The sequence below is a fragment of the Electrona antarctica genome, assembly GCF_951216825.1.
Source record: "Electrona antarctica genome assembly, chromosome: 19".
NCBI classification, from domain to species: domain Eukaryota; kingdom Metazoa; phylum Chordata; class Actinopteri; order Myctophiformes; family Myctophidae; genus Electrona; species Electrona antarctica.
In genome coordinates, this window is record NC_136800.1 from 22,632,202 (window position 1) to 22,651,637 (window position 19,436).

At 42.2% G+C, this 19,436-nt stretch overlaps 3 protein-coding genes across 3 annotated transcripts in view; 1 reads left to right on the forward strand and 2 right to left on the reverse strand.

Annotated features, from left to right (window-relative positions):
• Positions 1–730: 730 nt before the first annotated feature.
• napgb (N-ethylmaleimide-sensitive factor attachment protein, gamma b) lies at positions 731–9,472 on the forward strand. Its single transcript, XM_079529940.1, has 12 exons — positions 731–1,030; positions 1,558–1,625; positions 2,883–2,967; positions 3,059–3,076; positions 3,181–3,211; positions 3,304–3,413; positions 3,722–3,788; positions 3,895–3,965; positions 4,065–4,143; positions 4,441–4,520; positions 6,932–7,061; positions 7,856–9,472. Exons 1-12 carry the CDS (start codon positions 975–977, stop codon positions 7,997–7,999), a joined length of 939 nt encoding a protein of 312 aa, XP_079386066.1. The 5' UTR covers positions 731–974; the 3' UTR covers positions 8,000–9,472.
• A 413-nt stretch (positions 9,473–9,885) lies between these two features.
• The window catches only part of piezo2b (piezo-type mechanosensitive ion channel component 2b), a 182,696-nt gene continuing 173,145 nt past the window's right edge, over positions 9,886–19,436 (reverse strand). Inside the window, exons 53-55 of the mRNA XM_079529246.1 lie at positions 16,791–16,870; positions 12,422–12,626; positions 9,886–11,375 (exon numbers count right to left, since the gene is read on the reverse strand). Of these exons, the coding sequence (XP_079385372.1) occupies positions 11,123–11,375; positions 12,422–12,626; positions 16,791–16,870 (538 nt within the window). The 3' untranslated portion in view covers positions 9,886–11,122. The remainder of the gene's footprint in view (positions 11,376–12,421; positions 12,627–16,790; positions 16,871–19,436) is intronic.
• On the reverse strand, positions 13,051–14,316 carry LOC306943730 (kelch domain-containing protein 3-like; the record flags this gene model as incomplete). The annotated part of the gene is made up of 1 exon (XM_079530258.1): positions 13,051–14,316. The coding sequence occupies one exon, from the start codon at positions 14,314–14,316 to the stop codon at positions 13,051–13,053; it is 1,266 nt and encodes a 421-aa protein (XP_079386384.1).

Below are 19,436 nucleotides of genomic sequence, written 5' to 3' on the forward strand. Positions count from 1 at the left end.
AACGAATTAGGCCGCATTATTAGCTCTAGGCCAGGGGTCTGCAAGCTTTTTCACATGAAGTGCCATGTTTTCATTTTGGTGATAGTCAGTGTTGAGTGTTCCATAATATAATTATGAGACCACATCTAAATTCTAAATGAAATAATCTCAGCTGATTTTGATTTGAGCCTTAGATGGTTCTGGTATACACATAACAAGTTAACAACCTTAGAAATATTTTCTTTCACATCATGATGTAATGATCATTAAACTAGTCGGAGCAATAACCCACCTATCTCCCAGAATCCCGCCCCAGTCATGAGTTAGGAGTTAGGAGTTCGAATGAATGTACAATTATGTGCAGGATGTAATTTGTAGATGTGAATGGACTTAATTTAACTGACTAAACGTTTTTGGAATATTTAATTTTAAAGTAAAAAAAACTTCTCTGTCTCACACTTATGCCAGTGTGCCAGTGTCGTGACCATCATCTGATCACCCTCCCCTGTGCCAATGTTGGCACCCGTGCCTAAGGTTGCTACCCCTGCATTAGGCTATGGAACAGATGCAGGCAGGCAGCTACCGCATGATGTAATAAAAATATTATTAATAATAATAACACTACTACTACTAATAATAATCCTAATAAGAATCCTATATTTATTGTAATAATTATACAATTAATATATAAACTATAACCTTTTTTATATTTTGGCCGGGTGTTCACTGTTGCGCAGTGCGTCCTGTGTGTGCTGCGCTGTGCTGTGCAGCCTGTGCGGCACCCGTAGCCCCGCCTCCTCGGATCGATGACGTACAGGCTGAGCAGGAGGAAGGACCTGTGATCTCCTCTCACTCTAATCCATTCCAAAACATCGACGATAACAAACCAACAGCATCTACCTAGCTAGCCGCTTATTGTTGTGACACCGCTATCTGAAGAAGACACAAATATTACTAACCTCTAAAATAAATCCACATCACAACAAGGACACAGCATGGCTGCACAGAAGATCAACGAAGCGCATGAGCACATCGCTGCAGCTGAGAAATGGTATGAATGATGAGAAACAAACGAACCACACTGGACAATACTAGATGTTCTACAGTCTACACAGTAGTTACACAACATTTTAGGATCCATGGATCAAGACTATCGTAGATGTATTTGATCGAGTCTGAAAGAAAAATGTCAGAATCGATCAAAAAAGAAATCTATGATGACAGTCTTGATCGGATCCAACATACAGGCCATATTATCCCTGAAACATGACTGTCATGATTATAAGTACGAGCGTCATGTGAACCATGGCCATATGTTCTGCTACTATAGCCACAACTGGAACTGTTAGCCATACAGGCCATAGAAGTGCTGTTTTGATGATATGCCAGATCTCTCCTGTGTACAGCATAGCTTCATAAAGCTAGCCCTACTTGTGATGTATGTACATGTCATGTATGTATTACTGTGTAGTAAGACAGCCATTGGCCTCAGTTGTAAATATTCTATGTGGAAGTGGACTGTGTATTAATTGGTTCGTATTATTTCTTTACCGTTTGTCATTGTTGATTTTTTTGTAGCCTGAAAACCAGTCTCACAAAGTGGAAGCCAGATTATGACAGTGCTGCATCGGAGTATGGCAAAGCAGGTAAGATAATGACGCACCATTGTGGCTAAATACAAATAGTATAATACTGTGTTAGTAAACCTCTACTAAGAGTTATGTCAGACCTTTATTTATAAAAAAAAATGTAGTCTTGATTAAAAGGCTTTGTGTCATACATGTGTGTGTACTGTGTATGAGGTTTTGCATCACAGAGTGAGGTGCAATTTTGTCATTGCGTCACAGAGAGTGATGTTTACAATTAGTGTTATTAACTCCCAGAAAGTGATGTTTAGTGTCATTAACTCACAGAGAGTGATGTTTAGTGTTATTAGTGTTATTAACTCCCAGAGAGTGATGTTTAGTGTTATTAACTCCCAGAGAGTGATGTTTAGCGTTATTAACTCACAGAGAGTGATGTTTAGTGTTATTAGTGTTATTAACTCCCAGAGAGTGATGTTTAGTGTTATTAACTCACAGAGAGTGATGTTTAGTGTTATTAGTGTTATTAACTCCCAGAGAGTGATGTTTAGTGTTATTAACTTCCAGAGAGTGATGTTTAGTGTTATTAGTGTTATTAACTCCCAGAGAGTGATGTTTAGTGTTATTAACTCCCAGAGAGTGATGTTTAGTGTTATTAACTCCCAGAGAGTGATTATTAACTCCCAGAGAGTGATGTTTAGTGTTATTAACTCCCAGATAGTGATGTTTAGTGTCATTAACTCCCAGAGAGTGATGTTTAGTGTTATTAACTCCAAGAGAGTGAGTTTCAGTGGTATATTTAACTCCAGAGAGTTTTTCACGTGTCTATGAGGTGACAATACTTCATTAGACACCCTGGAGTCGTTTTTATGTGCAATGGTGTATTAACTTTGTATTTAGGGTTTCTTCCTGGAGGCTGAACCCTTGACAGTCAAACGGGCCAATGATATAAACAGTAATATAGTGTCATCACACTATCAGCCCCTCCCCTAACCCCTCCCCCTTTATTATACAACTACAGCTGTGGGTGCGGCTTCAGTTCAGGTGGATCACCACCCACCAGGCAAACCAGGCATACTTAATGAACTGGTGGGGGGTGTGGGGGGTGTCCACATAAAAGCATGATTTTAACAAATACTATACACTTTTTGGAAAAAGTTCCTTATATTATAATAATACCTGATGATCATGTTTTAGGGTGGAATTTGTTATTCTTTACATGTCAGATGAATCAACAAACGTTTTGGCTATCCGGCCTTCGTCAGTGACCACTGCACCTCCCACTCTATTGCTAATTGATTTTGTCTTTACTGTTCCCAGCTGTGTGTTTCAAGAATGCCAAACAGTACGACCAGGCGAAAGACGCCTATCTGAAAGAAGCAGACAATCACACGGATAATAAGGCGTATCCTTTCTGCAGCTAGTTTTTCACTGTCATCACTGTTAATATAACATTTCTGTCACCATGTCTTTAGTTTCCATAACTTTATACACAGCCTCTTTCATGCAGCAAAGTAAGTTTATTTTTTTTAATGAAATACACCTAAAATACAGATATGATGTATGTGTTTTGTTTAGGTGTTGGGGTGTTTTTAAATGCAGGTGTCTTCTTTTTCAGGGCAATTGAACAAGCTGGTATGATGTTGAAGGTACAGTAATTGTCCTACAATTGTGTCATTCACTTGGAATGTTGTGGTATTATGACTGAAAATGACCTCCTGTTACATTTGTTTTGTTACAGGAACAAAAGAAAATGCCTGAAGCCATTCAGTACATTGAGAAAGCCTGCATGATGTACATGGAGAATGGGACACCGGACACTGCAGCGATGGCTCTCGATAGGGCTGGAAAGTACGTATTGTTCATGGCTGTTCAGATTGTGCAGGATTAGACAGCCTTAAGAAAGTCCCAGTGTTTACTAGAAGTATGCATCTTATTTATTGACCTTTCATTTGGACACACCAGTTAGGAAAATAGAATTCACTTTGCTCAATTTCATTTCTTGCTCAAGGCTAAACATGCACCAGAGGTCAATACATAATTTCCAAGTTTCAATGAATGACTTTCATTGAAATTGAAAGTTGTGATGCAAGATAAAATGATTATATAGTAATTTATATATAATATTATTTAGTAATGTAAAATCTGTCTTTGTGTAGACTCATAGAACCTATCAACTTGGACAAAGCTGTAGACCTGTATCAGAAGGCAGCTGGTGTGTTTGAGGTAAGATTGAGCTGCAGACAAAGATTGAACTGCTGTGGTGTTGATCACGTTTATCTAATACACCCATGCATGTGTGTGTGTTTTTTGTTTTGTTTTTCTTCTGCAGAATGAAGATCGCCTGCGGCAGTCTGCTGAACTGCTGGGCAAAGCTTCCAGACTACTGGTCAGGTTAAAAAGGTACAACAAACAAAAACGACAACAACAAAAACAGCGGTTTTATGCACGTTGCACATTAGACTGCGTCATTCTCATGCCAGTTCCATCTTTTCCAAATAGGCTTGACGATGCAGCAGTTGCTATTCAGAAAGAGAAGAATATGTACAAAGATATAGAAAACTATCCTATGTGTTTCAAGGTAAGATAACTTGAATGTTGTGTCTTACTCTTGCATACGCTGTAATGACTGTACATAAAACAGTTTTTATTTTATATAAGCCATGATGACAACTTTAAGTAAGACTCAATTTACTGTCACCATTGTGAGATGTCCTCCTGGTAACGTCACAGGCTGTGGCATATTACATTGTTTTTTGTCTTTAACCTTTTACGTTGTTTGAATAAAATATCCCTGAATATGTAGATATTAAAATACATACTTTAGTTTTACACAATATTATTAATCTCATTTGTTGATCTGTGCTTGTATATTTAGAAAACAACTGCCCAGGTGCTGATTCACCTTCACAGAGGCGACTTCGTGGCTGCAGATAAATGTGTAAGAGAAGGTTACAGGTACGAGTCCTCTCATAATGTTTCACATCGTTGTGGGCAGCACTGAAATACACTGAAATATGGTGGTGACTTGAGTTGGACAGCACTAACATTGTGTAGTGTTGGATTCGTCTTAATGTGTATTTTCAGACAGTTAAAACAGTTTCTCAATATCTTGAAAACTTGTACTTGGTCTGCGCTCCCCCCCCCCCCCCACTGCACCAAACCTCATTGCCAAAAATAGCCAATCTACAAGCTCACAACGCCTCACACTCGCAGTGTGCGAGGCGTTGTGAGCTTGTGGATCTGCTAGTTTCAGCGAACGTTCCCCTCAGAATAGGGATGCTAGGGTTCAAGTGTTTAATGTACAAAGATTTGACCCCCCCCTCTTTAGTAACCTGAACACACTATGAGCATGGTGCTTCATTTAGTAACCTGAACACACTATGAGCATGGTGCTTCATTTAGTAACCTGAACACACTATGAGCATGGTGCTTCATTTAGTAACCTGAACACACTATGAGCATGGTGCTTCATTTAGTAACCTGAACACACTATGAGCATGGTGCTTCATTTAGTAACCTGAACACATTATGAGCATGGTGCTTCATTTAGTAACCTGAACACACTATGAGCATGGTGCTTCATTTAGTGACCTGAACACACTATGAGCACGGTGCTTCATTTAGTAACCTGAACACACTATGAGCATGGTGCTTCATTTAGTAACCTGAACACACTATGAGCATGGTGCTTCATTTAGTAACCTGAACACACTATGAGCATGGTGCTTCATTTAGTGACCTGAACACACTATGAGCACGGTGCTTCATTTAGTAACCTGAACACACTATGAGCATGGTGCTTTAGTAACCTGAACACACTATGAGCATGGTGCTTCATTTAGTAACCTGAACACACTATGAGCATGGTGCTTCATTTAGTAACCTGAACACACTATGAGCATGGTGCTTCATTTAGTAACCTGAACACACTATGAGCATGGTGCTTAATTTAGTAACCTGGACACACTATGAGCATGGTGCTTCATTTAGTGACCTGAACACACTATGAGCATGGTGCTTCATTTAGTAACCTGGACACACTATGAGCACGGTGCTTCATTTAGTAACCTGAACACACTATGAGCACGGTGCTTAATTTAGTAACCTGGACACACTATGAGCATGGTGCTTCATTTCCTCCACACTATGAGCATGGTGCTTCATTTAGTAACCTGAACACACTATGAGCACGGTGCTTAATTTAGTAACCTGGACACACTATGAGCATGGTGCTTCATTTCCTCCACACTATGAGCATGGTGCTTCATTTAGTAACCTGAACACACTATGAGCATGGTGCTTCATTTAGTAACCTGAACACACTATGAGCATGGTGCTTCATTTAGTAACCTGAACACATTATGAGCATGGTGCTTCATTTAGTAACCTGAACACACTATGAGCATGGTGCTTCATTTAGTGACCTGAACACACTATGAGCACGGTGCTTCATTTAGTAACCTGAACACACTATGAGCATGGTGCTTCATTTAGTAACCTGAACACACTATGAGCATGGTGCTTCATTTAGTAACCTGAACACACTATGAGCATGGTGCTTCATTTAGTGACCTGAACACACTATGAGCACGGTGCTTCATTTAGTAACCTGAACACACTATGAGCACGGTGCTTCATTTAGTGACCTGAACACACTATGAGCACGGTGCTTAATTTAGTAACCTGGACACACTATGAGCATGGTGCTTCATTTCCTCCACACTATGAGCATGGTGCTTCATTTAGTAACCTGAACACACTATGAGCATGGTGCTTCATTTAGTAACCTGAACACACTATGAGCATGGTGCTTCATTTCCTCCACACTATGAGCATGGTGCTTCATTTAGTAACCTGAACACACTATGAGCACAGTGTTTCATTTCCTCCAGTCTCCTGAACACACTATGAGCACGGTGCTTCATTTAGTAACCTGAACACACTATGAGCACGGTGCTTCATTTCCTCCAGTCTCCTGAACACACTATGAGCACGGTGCTTCATTTAGTAACCTGAACACACTATGAGCATGGTGCTTCATTTAGTAACCTGTCCTGAACACACTATGAGCATGGTGCTTCATTTAGTAACCTGAACACACTATGAGCATGGTGCTTCATTTAGTAACCTGAACACACTATGAGCATGGTGCTTCATTTCCTCCAGTCTCCTGAACACACTATGAGCATGGTGCTTCATTTAGTAACCTGAACACACTATGAGCATGGTGCTTCATTTAGTAACCTGAACACACTATGAGCATGGTGCTTCATTTCCTCCAGTCTCCTGAACACACTATGAGCATGGTGCTTCATTTCCTCCAGTCTCCTGAACACACTATGAGCATGGTGCTTCATTTCCTCCAGTCTCCCAGGGTACAGTACAAGCGAGGATGTGGTTGCCATGGAGACGCTGCTGCAGGGCTACGACGAGCAGGACGAGGATAAGGTGCATCGCATATGCAACTCCCCTCTGCTCAAGTACATGGACAACGATGTGAGTATGCAACTCCCCTCTGCTCACGTACATGGACAATGATGTGAGTGGCATCCGACGCCTGTGGTTCATTTGTTCTTTTTGTCATATAAAACTAATAATGTATATATTGTTGTGGTCGGGCAGAAACGCACACAAAAGCATCAAAAGTAGCAGATCCATGACAGATTCAGAAAGGGACACGTCACGTGACATTGCTGTAAGAGAGACGTTGCTGCTGACTGGCTGCCAAGTGACATTAAAAAACTAGAACCAATAAACATACAGAGAGAAAGGACAGGTGCAAAGCTGTCCCTAGGGGGCCAATGGGGAAAAGAAACTCCAGGATATATGTACTTTATACAGTATCTATTTTCCCATGATTCCTTGCTCCAGAACCAACCTCTCTCTCCCTCCCTGCTCAAACAAACACAGGTGCTCCTGGTTGGTTGATTGGTGCACACAGCTCCCCTGTGATCTTTTAAAACCCGCAACTTTCTCCCATCTCTTTTGTGCCTGAGACTATTGAGACCGGATCAAAGGGAGAAAGGAAGCGTTGTACAAGAGTTAAACGGTGAACTGATGTTTTGTAACGGACGTGGGTCGCAGTTTGAGCTTAAAATAAGATGTGGAGATTTGGGGAAAAAAGAGATACACAAGCTCAACATGTTTTGGACATACTGTATGAGGTTTTCACCCGACAGAGGAGATAGATAGATAGATACCTGTATTATCCCACGGGGGGAAATCAGTATAAATGTTTATAAAATACTAAGTATAGTTGGATAACTGTATGATAACATCTCTTTCAACAGTACGCTAAGCTGGCCATCGCTCTGAGAGTACCCGGAGGAGGTGTAAAGAAGAAGAAGGCTGCCGCCGCGCCACAAGGGGGTGACAGCGGGGAACCAGGCCCTGCAGAGGAAGAGGACTATGAAGGAGAAGGAGGCTTGTGTTAAAAACATGTCGGCCACAAGAGGAGCTGTAACTCTGTGTATCGTCAGTAAGTCCATATCAGGTACAAAAACATACTGAGTGGGCTGTTATGACTATGAGTGGTCCCCCTGTGATCCTTACTGTACCAAAACAACATCGAACCAATTCCCACATTATCTAGGTATTACAACACAGAGTTGACTATACTTTCTGCACAGAGTCCAACTAGCAACAGCCTTTTTCCATACAGTGCTACTGTATGAAAAACCTCCATTGTTGAGAAATGTATAAAAATATATTGTATGTTCTTTTATTTCATGTCCATTGTGAAAATTGTGCGTTTGTAAATTATGCTGTTTATTGTTTATGGATGAAATTCCCAAGATTTGCTGGCGTTATCTCAAAAATTGGGCAAAGGAAAAAATAAATATATCTTTATGTGGATTAATTGATGTATAGGTGTGTATTTGTACAGGAATTATTTATTCAGTATTCTCGCTAGTTAAGAAAGGTCACCAATACAATATGCAATATGCTGTTTATGCATGTGCGTATGGAATGGAAGAAATGTGTGAATGAATACATATTAAGCTAAGCTCATGAATAGCAAGCTCTGATGAATAAACTACTAACACAGACACTACAGCACTCTAGTGTTCAGCACTTAGTCTTTCTTGAGACACTATACTCTACAATCTACATGATGAAGGAACTTGTAGCTGGTTGTACACTTGTGTGTTGTACTAAAGCCAGAGTTGTGTGTGATTGCGTGACACCGGCGTGCAGCTACATAATGTACATACATCATATCATTATAGGCTTTAGTAATAATGGCTGGGTTTCAATATTCTGTCTTCCACAGTAAAACTCGTAATAGTGACAATGACCTATAAAGAGGGAACATGCCATTATGACTTGATTTTGTTTTTCATTTGGTGACAATTCCCATAAACATTCCTTCCTTACAGTGTCTAGTCTTTCCATGTGTGTATATAGTAGAACCTATACTGTAAGTGTGCCAGCAACTTGTTTATAATGGGAAATCACGTGTGTTTTTCAGTCAAATGATCAAATAATGATACATTAGACCACATAAAGGGAATGGTATTAAAGGGAAGTTTACAATATTTCTTGCTGTTGTGCATCCTTCCAGTGCGATCCTTTATAAGACTAATGTCCAGTTATTGAACATATACTGAATCGACAAACATGTCCTCGTGAAGCCTGAGTGCAACTGGAAAGTCGTTGGTACCAGAATGTTTCTTGAAGTACATAAAATGGCTTCTAGGCTTCTTAAGACTTTATTTATTTTTGATGAGGTCTTCTAATGATCTCTCCCCGTTAAATGATGTCCTCCTCACCATGGTCATAAAACACGCCAGTCCTTCCCGGATGTTTTAACCCCCCATCTGTGACGTGTCTGTGCGTTAGTGAGCTCAAAGACTGGACTTGTACATAAATGTTGCCATTGGTGAAAATAAATATCAATAAACCATTTCAACTTGTCGTTCATTCACTGTGAATTTGGATGATTCACACGAAAAGCTATAAATCTTTTATGTTAGGTCTTAATTAAGCAACGGGGAGTGAATCTTGATTACCATGACTTCTTACAGCTTGGCCCTTAGAGGCAAGCTGTCTAGAAGAGGGTTCTGTTTTCACATGTGTATGTTTGTAATCTGCAACGTCAGACTCTTCATCTTGGTTTGTCTACCTGGATAAAAACACATTGTACATATTTGTCTCTTCCACGAGGAAACAGTGACTAAATGTGAAACCCAACACCATTACAGGAGTTTTATTTTCAGATCACACGGACCTCTATCATCCCATACCCCGTTTTCATATACTGGTACAGTTTCACATTTCATTCCAAGACCCCAACCCCTCCCATAAAATCCCATGTACATGTAATGAAAATTATTCATGACAATAATGACGTTTTTCTTTTCATGCTACAATGTCTTCTAATGCATAGTTTGGACCAAAGGGGACTTTCCATAGAGAGGACCCTTGTAATATGAATGAATGGGAGTTATTTTATTTATTTATGTATCCTCTGACTGAATGAATAGCCAAGGGTCTCACAATGTTCACGTCTGAACTCTAAAAACTGAGAGGCTCCCGATTGATGAGCGGTGTACCGGATAATGCACCCTGATTCAGAAATAGCCCTCCCCTGGGCTAGTGTCTGGTCAGACTGGACTGGAGATGATGCAGAATATGATTATCAATTAATCCCATTCGCTGTCTGTAAAATTCTCCAAAGTGTTTTCTCCACCGTCTTAAAATAGAACCTTGAGCTGCTTGCCGCCACTGTGTGCCGCCAGTAAACATAACGGGAATATAGACCCCGACTTTCACTTTGCGTTCTCGAACAACATCCACGTTTTACATTTCATGCCATTTAAATAGTTCTCAGCTTTTTACCATTTCATATTCTTAGTCATAGCTCCTTCAAGGCCCATCAGATTAGAATATAATGTGTCAAATGTGGACATACACAGTGTACGTCGGTGTCTAACCTCTTCATGGTGAAAACAGCTCTTCCTGAGAGAGATACGTAGTCGTTAACTAACTAGTCTTTTCATAGAAACTAAATAAGGCAAGTACAGATTGTCTAGTGATGCATCTTATGTTGTGGCTCTCTCCTCATAGCGTAGCCTCTGACTTAAAAAAATGGCCGTGGGGTATGTATGGGCTTCCTGTCTGGAACTGAAGTCCACAGTTTTCAAAAGCAGCCGGATTTGGAGGACGCGACCTCTACTCTATATTGCACAACCCCACAATCCAAGAGTTCAAAATGTTCAAAATACAAGTCTGTGCTCCTATGTTATTCATTATTATGCACTTATGCATGTCGGTGGGAAGCCCTTAATTAACACTGTACCACAAATGCTGTCATAGATAGCTACAAAGCAAATCAATGAGGACAAACATTTAGTCCTTTAGCCGAACGGTCCACTTCTCAGCGTCGGTAAGACATCAGCAGCATCCACCGCTGATACCAACAGAGCTCCGCGGCAGTGACATTACGTAGATCCATCCGCGTCACTGAATGAGGCGCTAGCCGGTTACCGAAAAGCCCCTGACTCAGTTCTGAACCGGTTGCTTCACACAAAAGCGCCGGGGTTCACCTGCGTGGTTCACTGTGTCTTCTCCCTGGTCCACTTGATCATGGTCTCTGGTGAGCGATACAGGAAGATGAGCTTGGCGTACATGTCCTCCTCCAGGTCCAGCTCGCCCGTCTCGCGGACCAGGAAGATGTCGGTGCACAGCTTGAGGATGCGGTCCACGTTGGGCAGCTCCTCGAACATGATGGTGTGGGAGATGCCGCTGAAGAACTCGCGCACAAACTTGCCGATGACCAGCACCACCGAGGCGTACAGGCCCATGATCCTAGACGGGACGGAGGGTTGTCGAGTTAATAATGTGGTTAAATGTTTTGACATTCAAACACAGGCTTTTCAAGATGTTTTTCTATTAGCATTTGCATTGATTGGACGGCATATATGTAGCAATAGAGAGGAAAGAGCGAGAAGATTACCTGACTAAAACATTTAGAAGCCACTTCAAGCCAGTTTCTATCATATGATGTCCAACTAACTACACATTGTGGCTTGGCCCACTAAGCCATTGGGCCAGCCAGCCCAGACATACAGTATAACTAACTCAGTGATTCTCAACTTTTTAAAAGTTACAATCTGTAACATTTATGTCTTACCCGGGATATAAACGTGGGTCCCCTGCAGTTGAGTTATACAACGGAAACCCATTTCAGAAGAGGTTTTAACCAGTAGTGGTCCAACTCGACCATAGGATATACATTTCTCAATTACTTATATTTGCCAATATTACGTAGACTGTATAGATTTCGGATGTTATCAACCGATAATCACGAGTATGTTCTTATCAATACCATGCAATGCAGCCAGTATGGACATTTCCACATACTGCCTACCGCAAGTAGGCGACTAGGAAATGCAGAAGTGAAATTACTGCCACGGAAGCAAAAACATCATGAAACTGACTTACATGGCCGGTTAAAACTGATATGAGGTTAAGGGAATTACATTAAGACTGAGGTTAGGGGTTAGAGTTAGGGTTAGATTTAGCCGTTACAGTTAGTAATATTTGGACAACGCGACCAATGCCTGACAACGTCAGTATGTAGGAATGTCCATACTGGCTGCATTGAAAGGTGTTATTAACGGCTGATGACAGATCAGTCATCTGATAACATCCGAAGCCGCTACCCAATCAACAGTGTTTATTTAACTCTTGAGAGTGTACAACTAGAACCAAATGGACCCATACGGGGTCCATTTGTTACTCTCTAGTACCCTGTGAGAGGAACAGATCTGTAAGGGTGAATTTGGTTCCTAACTATCAGGGGGGTCCAGCCCAAAACCCCACGTTAAGAAGCAGTGAACTAAGTCACTCACCCATATCCAGCCAGGAAGCCCAGGCTGGGCGGGCTGACCTGGTCACTGAACACGTAGAGCTCCAGGCCGGGCTCATACAGGTTCTTCTTGTTCCTCTTCTGGATGCGTCCAAGCTCTGTCTGGTTGACGATCCACCACTCCTGGATGTCATCGGAGGAGTTGCGAGCTCTCTTCAGGTTCAGGTTGATGCTCATCAGCGTGTCGTCTAGAGGGAGTCACATATAGGGTTATTGCAGTTAGACTGAAACTTAAAAAATAATTATGTTAACTACTTGTACCCTATAGCGTCAAAAAACAAAAAAATAAAACGAATAATGCAAAACGAACTAAAACTAAGTAAAATAATTTTAGTTTTTCCATCATCATATCTGATGTCATGCATTCATTCATACTACCTGTTTAAGCTTCTATAAATCAGTATTCCTCATAAAAAACTAAAATTAAATAAAATATCAACTAAAACTAATCAATTCCTAAACTAAAATTAAGATTTTCTTTTGGCACGTGCCACCGTCGTACAATTGCGCAATTGTGAGAGATTTCCCTCTTCCGCCATGTGAAAGGTCTTTACAGTAACACAGAAGAAAAGCATGCACGCACGAAAACAACAACAAAAACACACAAAGGTCTCAACCTTGGAGATCACTGTCCTCTCTTTGTTCTGTTTCATTGTCTGGAGCCTGTACTGTGTCATCTGTCGCTGTAGTCATGGATGTCAGTTCCCACCTGATGTCGTGTGTGTCATCTGTCGCTGTTGCTGTAGTCATGGATGTCAGTTCCCACCTGATGTCGTGTGTGTCATCTGTCGCTGTTGCTGTAGTCATGGATGTCAGTTCCCACCTGATGTCGTGTGGGAGTACCGACTGCTCCAGGCCGTACTGAATAACCGCTAGCTTGCATAGTGTCTTCAGACTAGGACTTAAGTCTAGGATGTACAGGTCAGACACATAATCTTCATCTTCGACCTCCACTTGAACGGCTGTGTATCTGTAGCCTCCAAAGAGGATGATACGATCTCCAACCTTGCAGCAGCACATTACGGTGATCCCACACGGGCCTTTTCCCTTGGGTTCGAGCCTCTTCCAGGAGAAGGTCTCCGGACTGAACTTCCATAGATCGTTAAAGGCCCGGGGCTTCTGAGGAAAATTGTGGCCACCAAATATGTACAGCTCTCCATTGTAGGTAAAGGCTGAATGACCCCAACGTCGTTCTGGAAGAAGCTCTGCCGAAGCAGTGCTCATCCAGCAGTTGGTGTCTGTATCAAACACGCCGATATAATCTTCCCCTTGGTCCCCTTCGCCCCCAAATACCAACATATTTGTCCCGATGATAGTGGCAGAGTGGCATGACGAAGCAGGTGCTGGAGTGCCTGTGGTGTTGATTGCGGACCAGACCATTGTGGCGGTGTCCAACTTGTGTATGTCATTAGTCCACCGAGACAGGTTGTTGTATCCTCCAAACATGTACATGACCTTCCCCAAGACACAGGCTGAGTGGCTCTCCTTTGCCTCCGGAACAGTTCCAGAAACACTGGGCTTGAACCATGTGTGGCTGTCGACGTCAAATGCATAAAGCACGTTGCAGTACTCCCACCTGGGGGAAACAAAGCCCCCCCAGATGTAGATGACATCTTCTATCAGCACGGCTGTGTGGCCGTACATGGACGGAACCCCCAAGAGATCTTCTCTTCTCTCTCCACTTGTCATGGAGGTCAACGTCACCCAGCGCAAAGACACTGTGTTGAAGACATGTACGTCCATCTGCTCTGTGTCGTACATGTAGTTACAGAACCCTCCAAAGGAGTACACTTTGTCTCCAACTGCCACAGCAGCATGGAGAGATGTCTTTGGTCCTCCTTCTATATGCACTGTCCAGCGCAGAATCTCACACACCATCATGGACAGAATTCTCTCAAGTCTTAGTCTGTAAAAGAATGAGGCTGTGTTGCACATGCTACTGCTTATATTGGTACAGCGGCACAAATGTCAACCAAGGCTCGGCCAATCCGCGAATCCGATGGGTTGGCCTATCAGAGAAGCTGATGCCGTTTTTGAAGCTTTCCCATGAGACTTTATTGTCACAAACAGAGTCGTTGTTATATTAACTGGTTCAGACCGTACGACGCGTGGGCACGTCATAACTAATCCAACCGGCGGGTTGTGTACACGTCCTAGCGCATTTACATTGATATCAAACGAGAGAAAGATATTCAGATTTTTTTCTTTGAGTTGGCCTCCAAGGCCACCATACTTGCTCTTTGCTTATCCGCGGTCCCGTTCACTTCCCTGTTTACCGCTGCAGAAATAATCCCTCGTATCTCCTAATCTAGGGAGCTCGCCGTGGTTTTGATCAGATGGATATACTAAGCTCTTCATTTCTGACTTCATGCCTCTCGATCAAAATATGAAGTGAGCGATCATCAGCGACTTTTATTGGAATCTTAGCGAGGTAAGCAAACAAAAATGTCTCCCGTTTTTTTTCCGGAACGGAAGGGGGGGCTTACAGAGTAAAAGTGGCCATATCTTCCCGGCACCCGAGCTTCTATTTTGAAAGAAATGCCGGTGCTGATTGTGTTAATAGGTAAAGTAACAATGTAAGGCGGTGCGGTCTATACTGATATTGACATTTTTGAGTGGTGTAAACCACTCCTACAACTGGCTTTTGTGTGCAGAAAAAAATGAGCATGGTTGCTATGTTCAAAATAATTTCTGACGTAATTAAATCACACCCGGGTGAACTGGATGACCATAGCAACCATGGTCATTTTCTCTGCACAGAAAAAGCCAGTTGTGAAATCACATCCGGGTATGATTTCATTACGTCAGATCAGAGCTGATCAGGCTACATAATACCTTACCTTATTTCATTACGTCAGACATTACGTCAGACCACAGCTGATCATGCTATATAAAACCTTACACCACTCAGTTCACACGGGTGTGATTTTTAACAAGACAAACTACCGTAGAACTTTGCAAAGACAAATTGCAGCAGTTTGATTCTCCCCGTCACTAGCTGGCTAGCCTGAAAGAGACCTATGGTTTCCTGGGCATAGAGGAGCGTACCGTCTCCCGGCGATTTGTTCACCAACTTATGTGCTCATCTACCCACCCCCCCCATCCCCCTCTGCTCCTGACTCCACACAGCGAAGAACACTGAGTTCACCACATTTGGAGTGACGTCCCTCTGCACTCTTATTGGTTAGCGAAAATACATGGTTCACTCCACTCGTATGCCAGTTCTCATGCATGTCTCACCCAGGCGTTTTTTCTCCTTTGTGGTCTCCGAGGCTACTGGCTGGCTGATGGCAGCTAGTTCAACAGTCGAATTCCAAGCAACAGGTTAAAACATGAGGATCTGTCGCTCTCTGTTTTCCCATATGCCACCAGGATACCTTTCCAACGTCATAGCACTGAGGTCCCTTTCTTCAAGAAGAGCTGATGTACTGTACAAGCTCACAACGCGTTGCCGGCTATTTTTGCAATTTTCAAAAGAGGGCTTAAGTGGTTAAGCACAATAATATACTTTTAATACAACAATAATATACATTCCTTTTTGAGGGGCCTATATACAGCTTTTGTCCCCACACGTCTCAATATTTGCCATTGAAAGGAGAAATTAGGCCAAATGTCCACCAAATATGACGTAAATTTGTGCCAACACAAACATTAAATGCCATTGACAATGAAGGGGAAATTTACATTATGTAGACGAGCAAATCGGCTAACCAATCACACAATTTGAGTTCAATTCAGTTCAATGAAAGGAGAAATTAGGTCAAATGTCCACCAAATATATATATATATAAATAAATATATAAATATTTCTGGCAACACAAACAATGCCATTGACAATGAAGGGAACATGTACGTCATATGTAGACGAGCAAATCGGCTAACCAATCACATAAATTCAGTTGTTCATGAGATGATGTATGATGATGATGTATAATGATAAGAGTGCCCCTCACTTCACACGGGTGTGATTTTTAAGGGGTGCTAGCCCCTTCTATAAACAGCTTTTGTCCCCACACGTCTCAAGATTTGCCATTGACAATGAAAGGGGAATTCCGGTCAAATGTCCGCAAAAACCTTGTTCCATGCCATCGACATGAATGAACGGAGAAATGACGTCAGAATTCCACTAAATGTGACTATGAATATATATAAATTAAATATCAAAACATGTAAACGTGCAAATCGGCTAACCAATCACATGTTGGTGGGAGCGCTTGGCCAATAAGGGACCACCTTATTATGTACCTTATGTAGCAATGTTGTGTAAATACACCAGATTTAGCAAGAATGCTAGTTTCCATCTGTAGTCCCCATACAGAAAACAACCAACAATACAATAATAACTACTTCACCTTCGTAAAGCTGTTCAGCGGGCTTGGCGTCAGAGTCACTGGGAGCTCGAAGATAACGTGGAAAAATGTCTTTTATGATCCTGCAGGAGAGCAGAGCAGAGAAACAAAACTCAACATCCATCACATTTCCTTTTTTAATCGAGTTCTGTTGCTGTCTATTTCCATAATAAAACAATACAACAAATGGTGTCACGTTGTTCGAGACTTCATCAACCTCAAACCTCAAAAGTCTCTATCAAGCTCAGTTCTTGGAGGCTTCTTAGCTCTTTTTTTTTTACGGAGCTATGTGGGTGGGTGGGTGGGTGTCTGGGTGGGTATGAGCACGAAAACAGCATGGTTGTTCTTCACCACCTGTGCGCAGCCTAACACACACAAACACAGACGCACGTATTAACTGTATATATGATGCTTTCGGGTGTGCCAGTACAGTACAGTACAGTACAGTACAGTACAGTACAGTACAGTACAGTACAGTACAGTACAGGGTACGGTAGGGCCACACGGTAACTCTGTCATTTCTCAACCGTTTCGGACGCGGGGCGGCACGCCGGAACCAGCCCGGCCCCCTGGGCGCGTTCCTGGGGGTTCCTGGAACTCCCCCCCCCCCCGGGAACCCCCACACAGAGTTGCACCACCACCATTTTTATCCCACGATTTTGTAACCCATTTTTTACCCCTGTGTCAATTATCTAATGTGATCCTGGGCTCTATACACACCCTCCGCCAACCTGGGGAGAGCAACGGACTTGAACTCATGCTTCTGTAGTCTGAGAGAGAGCTGATGGGTGAAATTAACTTGGCCAATTTAAGTAAAAGGACACCACCTTATTTCCCCATTTCTCTCTGAGTGAGTAAAATCAGAGAATGTGGGCCAAACGGTGGTGCCTGACACTTGGTCGAGTTATTGCCTACACTGAATAAACAAACCGGACCTGAAGACTCCCCTAACCCCGCCAGGATGCGCGTGGGGCACGCAGAATCTGCTGAACGTTTCACCCTAACAGATGACAGACACTGGACAGTGCCATGCAGCCACTGGCACAAGAAATGCACTTCCTAACCCTTGATTGTGAGACCAGAATGACATGCACTACTGTAACACACATTGTTTAATAAGAACGCACATACCAAACACCACTACCTTTTGTTCAATATTGGGGGGGGATGCGCTGCCATCCCCAGACGTGTGAAAATTAACCTCACGGTTGAACGGCTTACCCAGGGGTGGGCGTGTGTGTGTGTGTGTGTGGGTGTGTGCGTTGGTGCGTGTGTGCCTGTGTGTGCCGGTGTGTGGATGTGTGTGTGTGCGCTCTTAACTTCAAAGATCTAAACAAATGGTTGCTGGCGATAAGTTATAGGTGCGACATTCCTTAGCCCCTCCAAACGGACTTTGGGGTAAAATAAGCAAATTTACTAACCAGTTTGAGCTGGTTCCCAAGACAAAGAGAATGCCTTTTTGGCGCTTTTCTTAACTTCAATATATACCAGAGAGAACCGATTTTGGTTGCTCTTTCCAATTTGCAACGACCACGCAACACAAGTCAAGCGTGGAGCTTGCCTTTTAAACACAGACCCAGGGAACTAGAGCAGTTCCGTATCACCTCAACTGGGTGTGTTCATATGAGAACCAGATCGACTACGTTATATTTTAAACTTAAAGAAGTAAAGACAACTTTATAGTGTCGCGCAACACCTTTGGATTTTAACTACGTTCATTACTCCTGGTTCCAGATTCTGAGGATCTCGCCTAGACGGAATTTCAACCACAGGTGGGTCCAGGAATTGAACATGTTAATGCCCCAAACCGACGCTAGATTCCTTATTTTATAACCTGATTTAGAGAACCAGCTACTCTTTTCCTCGGGAAATGATTTAAGGTAAACTTGAAGTTAGCAACCATTTAAACCTCCTAGTTGCTAGGAGAACCTCTTTCCTCTTTCCTCTTTCTTCTTCCTGAAACTATCTTTGCATTGTGTTTTAAACAGAACGAAGCTATAATTGTAATATCATTTTGACCAGATCGAATTTAATTGTGTACTACCATTGACTAACTCCGCTTCACCGCGCGAGTTATCAAAGGTAGGACTCCACACCGGCCTGGCAAAATATATATTTTCAATGCACAACAGTTTATTTAGCTGAAGCTCATGTCTCCACTAAATACCTGTTGACGCGCTCGTTCATTTGCTATGTGGTATTATTTTTGAATGAATGATTGCACACAACCAGATGCAAGCATTTTGTAACAGTATTTCGATATAATAAATATACCATTTGCTAGTACAATCTAAACAAATCTACGGAGTGTTTCTTTGTTTCTGTCTGTGTTCATTGATCTGTGTGCATCGAGGAGAACCGTAATTTTAACATTAATACAACCATATTCGAAACTCACGCCCTCATTGGACGTTAATGATATGCAAGGGGATAGAGTGTAATGTGCCTTTAATTCGCTGGCGAGTTAGGGTTACATTTACTCTCTGGCTAATTGACATCATAATCTTGCCTAATTATCTCGCTACATACTGGTGCCTCTAAGTGAAATGGTTTTGTTGAATTACGGTCCTTCGGTGTATAAGAGATTAATGTACATTTGATTTGAATAAAGGTTCGTTGGAACTTTATTTGTGCGCTTGTGCGCTACAG

Excerpts from the sequence above, each read along its gene's own strand:
- napgb (XM_079529940.1), top strand. The coding sequence starts at position 975 with ATGGCTGCACAGAAGATCAACGAAGCGCATGAGCACATCGCTGCAGCT. Across the intron at positions 3,966-4,064 it reads CTACTGGTCAGGTTAAAAAG|GCTTGACGATGCAGCAGTTG; the intron begins GTACAACAAACA and ends TTTTCCAAATAG. Across the intron at positions 4,521-6,931 it reads TGTGTAAGAGAAGGTTACAG|TCTCCCAGGGTACAGTACAA; the intron begins GTACGAGTCCTC and ends CATTTCCTCCAG.